General features: G+C 36.4%; 1 protein-coding gene across 1 annotated transcript; it reads right to left on the minus strand.

The window, feature by feature from the left end:
* Window positions 1-328: 328 nt before the first annotated feature.
* LOC140835257 (uncharacterized) lies at window positions 329-1783 on the minus strand. The gene has a single exon (XM_073200746.1). It carries the CDS (start codon window positions 1781-1783, stop codon window positions 329-331), a length of 1455 nt encoding a protein of 484 aa, XP_073056847.1.
* Between the last annotated feature and the right edge of the window lie 10314 nt (window positions 1784-12097).

A 12097-nucleotide genomic window follows, 5' to 3' on the forward strand; every position in this document is an offset into this window, starting at 1 on the left:
CATTTTCCAGCCGACTTAGGAACCAAAACCACATTAGATAACAATGTTGGGAAATAGAATTTTTAAATATGTCTCACTCTTAATAAATATTGCACTTGTTCCTTGATGATAGCGTCTTTCTCGGGACCGAAATGTCTCTTCTTCTGTATCACAGGTCGGCATTCGTTCGAGACATTCAACTTATGCTCCATCACCTCCCTCCTAACCCCTTGGAGTTCGGACGGACACCAAGCAAATACATCTTTATTTTTCTCCAAACACTGGACCAATTGTTCTTTCAAGGGCTCTTCCAAGGTCCGAGCTATCTTCACGACTCCGGATGGGGGATTTAGGATAAGCTCTTCACACACGTCTTCTGAAATAACCTCCCTGCTTCTTCGATTAGATATAGTTGATCGAGTCTCCTGGATTCAGGTCGAATTGGATGTTCAATTTTAACCGATTTCTTCTCAACCCTTACTTCTTCCACATAACATTTTCGAGAAGTCTTCTGATCTCCCTTAACCTCTCCTACTGCTTCTCCGACAGGGAACTTGATTTTCTGGTGCAGTGCCGAGGCAATTGCCATGAAAGCGGCCATGGCTGGTCTCCCCATAATAACATTGTACGATGAAGGGGCATCAACTATCACAAAGTTGATAATTCGGGTCTTTTTAGTATCCCCACTTCCCAAAGAGAGAAGGAGATTGACGACTCCAAGGGGGTGTATTGCATGCCCCGTGAATCCAAACAAAGCTGTGGAGATAGGATCTACCGTGTATTCGCCCAAGTCCATCTGATCCATTGCTTCTTTAAACAGAACGTTGACAGAACTTCCGGAGTCCACAAAGATACGAGCAACCTCGTAATTGGCGATCATAGCTCGGATAACCAATGCATCATTATGTGGGTCGGCCACCCCCTTCATGTCCTCGGGTCCAAAAGTGATCATTGGTCCTGGGCGTGTTCTAGTGCTGCTAATCTCCATGTTCTCCAATCTTCTGCTGCTAGCTTTCCTGGCCCGGTTGGAGTCTCCGTCTGTAGGCCCACCCGATATCATATTAATTACCCCTCGCGGGGGTGGTTGTTCCCGAGGCGCTGCCCTCCGCATATTTGGGTTAGCATTTTGAAAGTTTTCCCTTTGATTCGGAGCCATTCTCCTTTCAGAATGACTTTCCTCCCGAGTTCTCTTAGGGGGTCGGTGCCCACCACTTGGACTGGCTAGAATTGCTTTTATTTCTGAATCTCTCTGGATGATCCGTTCTATTTCTTGATTCAAATGATGACATTCATTGGTAGTATGACCATAATCCTTGTGAAATCCGCAATACTTTTCTGACCTGGGGTTACGAGGCCCTCTGTCACTACTCTGAGGTCTTCGAATGAGTTGTCGTTCATCACATAGTTCCAGTGCTCGGGCTTTGTTGACTTTCAAAGGTGTGTAAGCGGCGAATTGCCCAAGCAACGTGGTTGGTTCGAAACGTCCAAACTTTGGCGCGAGGTCGGTGGATAGGACGTCTCGCGTAGCCTTGCCCGAGGCCTTTGGTTCACTCTTCCTAGCCATTTGTACTTCTTCCACGTTCAAATACTTCTCTGCCCTCGCCAAGAGTTCTTCTAAAGTAGAGGGGGGCTTTTTTACTAACGACTTGAAGAAATCACCACCTCTTAGCCCTTGTGTAAAGGCACTAATCAGTATATCCGGGGTAGCCGAGGGAACATCGATGACCATCTTGTTGAACCTCTTAACAAAATCTCGTAAGCTCTCTTGTTCTTGTTGTTTAACATTGAATAAACTCAGAGCCATCAAGGGATGTTTCTTGCTGCTTGCAAACTAGTGGAGAAAAGCTTTTCCGAAGTCTTGGAAAGTTTTGATGGTCCCTGGCCTAAGCAAATTGAACCATTGTTGGGATGACCTAACGTAAGTGGTTAAGAAGACCCTACACTTGATCGGGTCTGAGCATTGGTGCAGTAATGCCGCGTTCTCAAACCGGAATAGATGCACTTCCGGATCCCCCGAGCCGTCGTATTCTCCGACGTTAGGGAATCTGAAATTTTGAGCTAATTCGGCAGCCAATATTTCGGCCGAGAAAGGGATCCCTCGAGCCAGAAGGGGTGGAGGAGGGGTGCATTCCTCTCTTCTCTAAGACGTTCCATCTCATCCCTTAATCTTTGTATCTCTTGCCTCTGAGCTTCAAGATCCTCTCCTGGAGAAGGATTGTTGTCTGGTCTTTGGGCCAATACTTGTTGGACAGTTGTTGTGATCAGATGAGCTCGGCCATGTTGGACATTGGTTGATTATCCTCTCTCGATCGACTCCTGGCACTTGCCATCTTATCTCTCTTTCAAAGTTCCCACAGACGGCGCCAATTGATGATACCAATTTTCCCCTGGGTCCGGTGAGCTTGAGCTTCAGATCAACAGCGTTTGAACTGGAGCAGATGGAGCACCACCAGTTTATACAGACTAATGGGTACTGGAAGGTGTCGAAAATTTTCCCGACACGACCAATTCGACCTTTTGATCGGATTTAGGAACATAGAAAATGGGAAAATGCGATAGGTGAAAGTTAATATCATGATGCCTCTGACCATGAAACATATATGAGTATTTATAGTGGTTGAGAGGACTTCTTCCCATACCGTGTCGAAGTCTATTTAGGTAAATTTTCTTATAAAATTAAATTCTTCTCCAATCACTACCAGTTCGGGCCGGATTCCTCGTCACATCTAACCATACGGCGAGATTCTAGCATATTTAAAGATTATTCACGCAATTATTCTCCAATCACTGCAAATCCGGGTCAGATTCCTCATCACATATAATCATACGGCGAGATTCTAGCCTATTTAAATATTATTCACGCTTTTGAAATGTGACAAAGTTCTTAGGATAGGTACAAGCTCGGGCCGGATATTCATGTCACAAGCATCTGTGCTTGACAGAACCCTGCTCCGAGCATTGATTGGTCTCAGATACGTGTGATTCGGCTACCCGGGCTCGGACGAGCGCCAGGGCTTGGCCAAAGGGGCTTGGCCGAGCCCTACCCTGGTGCTCGGCCACTAGTGCTTGGCCGAGCACTACCCTGGTGCTCGGTCGAGCTCTACCTCGGGCTCGGCCGAGCCCTACCCTGGTGACAGAGCTCGACCGAGCACCAGGGCTCGGTCATCAGGGGTACAGCTGGGTTGGTGCTCGACCGACGTGTCCAAGAAGAACGGCTGAGCTCGTTTATAGATGATATCGAATTTGGACGAGTCGTGCTCGACGGGTTACGTTTAAGGTCCTCGGGATGAAAACTCAAGCTCGGTGGAATATTTTGGGGGCATCAACCACCTTAATCAATACAATGATTAGGAATTGTGCATGAATGTCTTTAACATTCCTTGAGGATCATAATACTTTGTTGATATGCTTTACCCGCACCCAAAGCTTTTATGCTCCCTCCTGATGCAGATGACACTGCTTTGGTTACGCCAGTTGTTCATGGCTCCGAGCTCCCAGCTTCCCTCAAAGACTTGGAGTTTTGCTAGGGTAAAGTCCTTGAGGATTGTGATCAAGATTTGCCTACGAATTCTCCCAGTCTATTGATGCCAAATATACCGGTGATGCGTACTCAGCAAGGCAAGATGTTGAAGCAGCAGAAGGGGAAAGGGAAGATGGTCTTGCCATATGACCGACCTCCTTGATTCTCTCATCATATGATTTTCCATCTCTCTTTCGGGCGGCAGGTGGTGGGCGCTCATTGCATATTTCTCCTTGCCCACCCTTTTGATTTATTTTGTTTTTATGTTTGGCTAGACGTACCTTTTTGTCTATACCGATTTATGCTTTTGAAGTTATCATTGTTAAACCTTTTGAGAATATCTTTATTAAATTACCCATCTACGTGCTTGATCATGATGCGTCTTAGAATCTCTGCTTTATCATTCCCATCCTTTCATATATATTTAATTATTTATAAGCTTCTTTTATCCTAGAATTTATTTCTTGAATAGAATCCTACAAGATATGGAAACAAGAGTTTTATTAGGAAATAAACTCTTTTAAATAAATTAATATATAGTTTTTCTAAGATCTCAGTATTCTAGAAAGACAAAACTCTATAATTTAACATGCAGGATATTATCAACAAAGAAAAATATAATTAATGAAAAATCATATTTCTTTCAATCGCCCTCTTTTTTTCCTTTCTGGACAAAACAGACAAAAATGTTAATTAGCAGAACTCCCTGGAGTTAGCAAGCAATCCCCCATGAATTAGAGACTCGTCTCCCCCTCAATTAAACAAGTTAAATTAGATGTTGCAGAGTAGTGTTGTTATAGGTGTTACAACATTGGAAACCAAAACACTGAGCAATTCATTAAATGGTGTTTAGCAACATTCTAACAACATAGGCGAATTAACCAAAAATAACAAAAGAGATAATAAAAACCAACAAAATGAACTAAGTAGAAATCTCCAACAAACTAAGGAGCATCTCCATCAATTAGTTCATCAGCATCTCTAGCTTCACCATAGTCAGAACCAGCAGACTCAGACATTTTTGCAGCAGCTTCAGCATCATCTCCACCTTTTTATCCAGAATGGACTGCCACATCAAGAAGCAATCGATAGTCTGCCACTTGAGCCTCATAATCACAATAATATTTTTGTCATTATGAATTTGTTGAAGTCCAAATTTGATCCGGGCTTGGAAAAGAGAGGTAGATAACATGACATACTCAGAGGGTTTTACACCAGATGAAAAGGCCATGTTGCCAACCATCGGGACAACACTAGGCTTAAACCATGACAGATCAAGTTTTCAATTCCCCATAAGTATGCCAATGCAATCTTCAGCAAGTCACTGTCATCCGAAATTTCTACACCTATGTCAGGGACAAAACCCTATGATTCTAGAATCCCTTAGATCAAAGATGAAAAAGACAGCTTTGTTGATTTTAATCCACCATATGAAAACTACAGTCCGATTTTAAAAACCAACCTGCCAAAATTAAATGTGGTACTCCCAGTACCAATTGAGAAAAGCAAAATGACCTATGGTCTGGTAACCATTGTAGTATTTGTGAAGGGGGTCCAGTCTCGAATTGCAGTCTTGTGTAGAACGGAGCAGAATGAAGTCACAGTCGCAGCAATAAATTGATTAAAATCAGAAGACATTATTTCTTCATCACCGGCGAGAATATTGCATTGATAATTGAAGGATTGAAGTTGTAGGTCCGATTGCGGACAAACGCACATTCATACTTTTTTGATCTCTCATCACCCATACTGGATGAGAGATTTGAGTAGAATTCCAGGACTGGTCTTCATGAGTAAGGAGCCACAACACTCACAGTCGATAGAAGTCTCCGAGTTTTGAAAATCAAAATTTTCCCTCCGTAAGTATCAACATCAGCATTTTTTTCATCAATCAATCCTCGATTTATGTAAAGAGGCCACAAATCAAGAGCAACTTCAGAATAAAACTTTGTGGTAAATGACTTACTCAAGTCATAGTCAGCAATATCAATGTTGTCCTTGGTGTCGTCAACATTGATCTCAACATCAAAACCAGCATCGGCAGCACCACTTTCTTCATCATCACTCACTTTATTCTAACTATCAGCATCATCATCTTCATCAGAATACTAGTCAGAATCTGAGTCAATACTAGAGGTAGATTAATCAGATTGTTCAAAACGATTGTCGTTCTATTCATTCAACATCTCTTCATTAGGCTCTTCATCCTCTAAGGTGGCTTTCTTTAAATATTTTTCTTCTTTCAGACACAAAAGAAACTCAGCCAATGCCTCTTCATCCTTAGTAGCATAAGTCAGTTTTTTTCAAAAAATACGATTCTTTCTCAGTCACAGTAAAGGGCGTGTCTTTTTAGAAGCAACATGTCTTGGTCTTGCAACAATTCAAAGTACTCATCATCAGAATCATCTCCAGATGAAAGTCAGGATCCAAAAGATTGGCAGTGGAGGAGATTGCTCGGAACTTTTTAGATGGAACAAAATCAGGGTCATACCCTACTTGTCTCTTAGATCTTCTAGTATGCGGAGCAACAGGAAAGACACAATTCATCACTTCAAATTCTTGCGGATTCTCCACATATATTTCATTACCGACTGCCCAGGGGAAATGGTTTCAATATGGATTGGGTCCTCAACGACCACAACCATTTCAAGAGATACATAGCAGGAAGTTTTGTAGACGATGATGCCACACGGGGGTGGAACACATCTGCATGCTCCCATTTTGCTTCAAATGTATTAGGATCGTATCTGGTTCCAGTCATTTGTGAGATAACTAAAGATTACACATGAAAATTGCGATAAAAAAGAATTCAAACAGAAAACAAGAACAATGATGATAAAAAGAGTTCAAACAGAGATATAAGTTAATTAACATTAATAAAAATTATGCAATTATGATAATCATTTAAATTATAGGGCTTCCAACTGTAACAAATTTCTTGCCGAAAAACTTTTCATCACCAATAAAACTTTACTTTTTCACCCAACAGTGACAAAGTTGAACCGGTGCAAGTATATTTCAAGAAAACCATCAAGATTTAACTCCTCATTGACTCAACCCACTAATTCGTCGAAAATGAAGAATATTCAAAATGAGGAAGATTAAGGTTTCATTCAAAAGTCTCAAGTTCAATTCTGATAACTCACTAACCAAGATAAATTCACATAACCATTAAGATTCATGTCATAATTATGCCTAAAATATGATATATTAAAGGAATGTAAGACATGAGATCAAATTGTGAGGTGTTTATATGTGGTGTTGGCAACATCTCCCAACAAAACTTCAAATTTCAAAAAGAATTTTGATTTTACTGCACCAAAACCTTGTCTTTGAATTTGATTTTATTTTTCAGGTTTAAATTCATTTTTACTTACAACATTTACTTCTGAAAATGCTGTTGATCCAGCGGGTCGGGACTGATAATTTCTCATAGCAGCTCGTTGTTCTTTTCCGTCACAAGAAGACATGCGATAAGTTCAGAATATCTCGCAAATCCACGCACTCTATATTGTTGTTGTATAGTTATATTTGATGCGTGAAAAGTGTAAAATGTTTTTTTAAGCATTTTTGATTCAGTAACCTCATGTCCACAAAATTTTAATTGCGAGATTATTTGATACATTGACGAGTTGTAATCATCGATTTTCTTAAAATTTTGGAATCTTAATATATTCCATTCATCAAAGGCAGTCGGAAGTATAACCTCTCTTACATGTTCAAATCTTTTATTTAATCATTTTCATAACCATGGAATTTTTTCAATGAGATATTCATATTTTAATGTTTCATCAAGATGTCGAAGCAAAAATATCATAGCTTTTGTTTTTTCTTGTGTTGATGAGATATCATTTTTTTTAATGGTCTAATTTAGACCTAATGACTCAAGATACATTTCTACATCGAGAGTTCATGACATATAATTTTTTCCCGTAATGTCGAGAGCAACAAATGCGATCTTTGCCAAATTTGACATAGTGGTATTATAAAAATAACAATGCATTTTATTAGTTAAGTTTTAACTTTATTAATATGACAATATAAAGTAAAAAATAAATTATAAGTACGAGCATTTTTAAAATAAAGAAAAAACGCGAGACATGTATTCTCTGATAAATACAAGACTAGTGAGTATAATAACCAAAATAATTATACAAAATGACCTTGAAAGAACCATCTTCTTCTTCTTCGAAAATTTTGAGGAAGAAATTTTTAGAAAGGAAGAGTAAGTTTAGAGTGATTGAATGTGTTTGTAAAATTATATTTATAGTGTAAAAACTAGTCGTTTATGACCGTTACAAAATCTTAGAAAAATAAATGTATGCATATTTAAAATTTATGGTAATAATATGATGTATATAATGTTAGTCATGCTTAAATAGTTATTTATACCACATCATATTATTATAATGAGGTGTCAGAGTCTCCTTTTATATAATACCGTGATATTATACAAATATATATATATATATAAATATAATTATATAACACAATAAAAATATATAAACAGTGAAATAATCACATCACGTTATTATAATGAGTTGTCATATACTCATTTATATAATAACATGATATTATTCAAATATATATATACAATAAATAAACAGTAACAAAATAAAAATATATAATAGTGTAATAATATAATCATATCATGCTATTATAATGAGGTGTCATAAACTCTTTTTATATAATAACACGATATTATATATTAAATATATACACAATAAACATAAATAAAAAGTAAAATAAATATTCTTATTTTTAAATATTGTTACCTTTTTCTTCTGTTTTGGAGTTTGAAAAAATATGAACAATCTTCAAGTATCGTGTTGATAACGTGTTAAAAGTAAATATTTACGGTGAAAAAAAAAATCTCAAACTCACAAAATATATTAAACTACACAGTTTATAAAATTTTCTCCACTCAATTGTGTTTTTTTCACAGATTGAGAGATTTATTTATAGAATTTATTTGAAAATAATCTAAAAATAAATATATCATTACTAATATACATTATCACACACTAATTTTCAATATTTACAACTCTTATTTTCAATATTTAATAATGCAACTCTTATTTTCAACGTCTACAAATTTTCTAGTGGGCTTGCATAATGCTAAAAATATAAACTTCAGCTCCATGTTTTTTTTAAGCTAAAGAAGATTAAAAAATCCCAATTAACATGAAAAAAATTATTATTCAAAATTATCATTGATTTAATGCTAAAAATAAAAAATAAAAAATAAAAATTTATCTCCCTCGTAAATACCCAAACATATCAGAGATACAATAAATTTGGTCTCTCTTACGCTTTAATATTTACTAACTTAATTATCAGATAAGTTTGCCGTGAAAACGCCAAGAAACACTTTCACTTTTTTGTTCACCAGTTTTTAGAACAAAACAGTAATTACTTTAATTAGGAAAATAGCACATTTCCTCAAATTTCAATGACACTGCATAAAAAGTCCAAATTAATTATCCACTTGAAAAATATATTGATTTTCATATATATGAATGCATTTTTTGGATTTCAATATTTTTACATCATTTTTTACTATAATTTTAAGCTTGTGTCATAGCTAGATGGATCTTTCTCTAAATTGAGGAACACAAGTGCGTTTGAGCCTCAAGGTTTTTTTTTTTTTAGGAACACCATTCATTTTTCTAAAAGAATATATAAAAATTTAAAAGTATGTTGTTTTTTTTCAAAAAAATTTAAAAACAATATCTGATTGTTGAAAAATAAAATGTGTGTACATGTTGAATATTTGAATGTTGAAAATAAGAGTTGTAAATATTGAAAATTAGTGTGTGATGATGTAGGTAATGATGTATTTTATTTTTGGATTATTTGTAAAGAAATTCTATAAATAGCCTCACCATTTGTGAAGAAATTCACAATTGAGTAGAGAGAAAAATATTATACAGTGTGTAGTTTGGTAAATTTTGAGAGTTTGAGATTTTCACTTTTTACCATAAATTTTTACTTTTCACAACACGTTATTAGCACGAAGCTCTAAAAGTCCTCCATACTTTTCCAAGCACCAAACAGAAGAAAAAGGTAACAAAAGTAATAATATTTATTTTACTGTTATTTATTTATTATGTATATATTTAATATATAATATAATGTTATTATTAGAAATAATAAAAATAATTTTTTTCAAAAACTTGTTATAAATCCTGGGAGGATGTTAAGACGACATCCCACACTCCCGGTAAGGGATACGACAAGTATAAAAGCCTATAAGTTTTTTAAACAAAATAACTTATGGCACATCATTATAATAATGTGATATGATATACATAATTATTTAAACATGACTAATATTATATACACCATATTATTACCATAAAATTTTACAAATACTTACATTTATTTTTTTGTACACCAACGGTCATAAACGGTAACAAAACGGCTAGTTTTTGTCCTATAAATATGATCTCACAATTACATTCAATCACTCCGATTTTCTCTTCTTCTCTAAAAATTATTCTTCATCAAACTTTTCGAAGAAAAAAGAAGATGGCTTTCTCAAGGTTATTTTTAATTATTTTGGTTATCATACTCACGAGTCTTGTATTTATCGGAGAATATCCTCCTTGTGTGTTTTCTTTATTTTTACAAATGCTTGTACTTGTTATTTATCCATTACTTTGTATTGCAATATTTATTAACTAATAAAATACATCGTAATTTTTTTAGTACCACCATGTCAAACTTGGCAAAGCTCGAATTCATTGCTCTTGATATTACGGGGAAAAATTATATGTCATGGACTTTCGATGTAGAAATGCATCTTGAGTCATTGGGTCTAAGTGAGACCATAAAAGAAAATGGCATATTGAATTCACAAGAAAAGGCAAAAACCATGATATTTTTGCGTCAACATCTCGAGAGGGATTGAAATGCGAATATTTAATTGAAAAAGATCACATGGGTTTGTGGAAGGGATTAAAAGAAAGATTCGAACATATAAGGGAAGTTATACTTCCGACCGCGGGGGATGAATGGAATACGTTGAGATTCCAAGATTTTAAAAAAGTCAGTGATTATAACTCGGCGGTGTATAGAATAATCTCACAATTGAAATTCTGTGGGCATGAGATTACTGAAATGGAAATGCTTGAAAAAATATTTTCCCCTTTTCACGCATCGAATATAACTCTACAACAACAATATAGAGTGCGTGGATTTTCGAGATATTCTGAACTTATCGCATGTCTCCTGGTGGCGGAAAATAATAATGAGCTATTAATGAAAAATCATCAAGCACGATGTAATGCCCGGAATTTGCTATGTTGTTAATATGAAATGATTTGTTAATTAATTGAGGTGATTATAGATGAATTGGATTGGACCGGGATAGGAGGAAAGGAAAGTGGATTATGTGCAAGGATGAGCTCTCGCGCATATGCGCGACCTAGCCGGGCGCATATGCGTGACATGTCCAGAGAACCTCGCGCATATGCGCGACATGAATCCGCGCATGTGCGCGAGGGTACCCGAGAGTTGGGCAAAATGACCAAGGGCCTCGCGCATATGCGCCGAATGAGGGCGCGCATATGTGCGAGGTGCTGTGCAGATGACGCGCCGAGATATATTGTCTCGCGCATTGCATGTAGGATGCGCCATTTGCCTTGATGCATGTTACGTATATGTGTGTATATATATATATACATACATATCAGAATTCGTTTCCTCAGTTAGAAAACGAAAGGAACGAGAGCATCAGGAAGAGTTTTGGAGTTCGTGGTTTAAAAGTGAGATTTTACAAAAATCCATTCGTCAGAATTTGAATCCGACTTCAGTACCGTGTTCCTATCAACGCAGGCTACTAATGGACGTAAGTTTTATTACGATTTGACATGTCTTGAAATTATGCTATTGTCAGAATTGAATAGGATTCATATATGATGTTCTTGGCATGTTAGACATCAAAGAATCGAAGTCAGATTGAAAAACAGACTGATTATGGAATTGTTATGATTTTCTGATTATACTGATTTGAAATCGGACAGATTTGGATTATGAATGAATTACAGATTGTATCAGATATGAGTTATGATTTGTAATGGATGTCTGTTAATTTGGTATTGATGGGGATATTGAGATTGTGCCGTTATGCCGTTGATTTGACGTAAATACAGATTAATCAGATTCAGTGTTGAATTGAGAATAGAACATTGATATTATGATTCTCGATATGTCGTTTCAGATTTACAGAGACAGTCGTGAGTTCAGAACTGATATTGCTTAAGACCGAGACTACAAACAAAAGGTATAAGTCAATGTGGTATTGGGAGATCGACTCAAGTAGGACATACTTGAGTTTCCCTAAATCACATACTCATTGTTGTTATCTGCATTGATTTGATTTTATATTGAATTGAATTGATATGCTTGTTCTATGGATGTATAGAAAGCATGTATGAGTCGAGTGATCTTGTGACAGAAGTGCCTGATAGTGGTGGGATTGCCACGGGCACATTGCACGATGTCACAAGATAGTGTATTGGCGATAGTGCCACAGTCTGTGACAGATAGGTCAAGATACTGGATGTTTGGTTATATCGACGTGGATAGAATCAG

Source organism: Primulina eburnea, chromosome 6 (genome assembly GCF_022965805.1).
Source record: "Primulina eburnea isolate SZY01 chromosome 6, ASM2296580v1, whole genome shotgun sequence".
Lineage (NCBI taxonomy): Eukaryota > Viridiplantae > Streptophyta > Magnoliopsida > Lamiales > Gesneriaceae > Primulina > Primulina eburnea.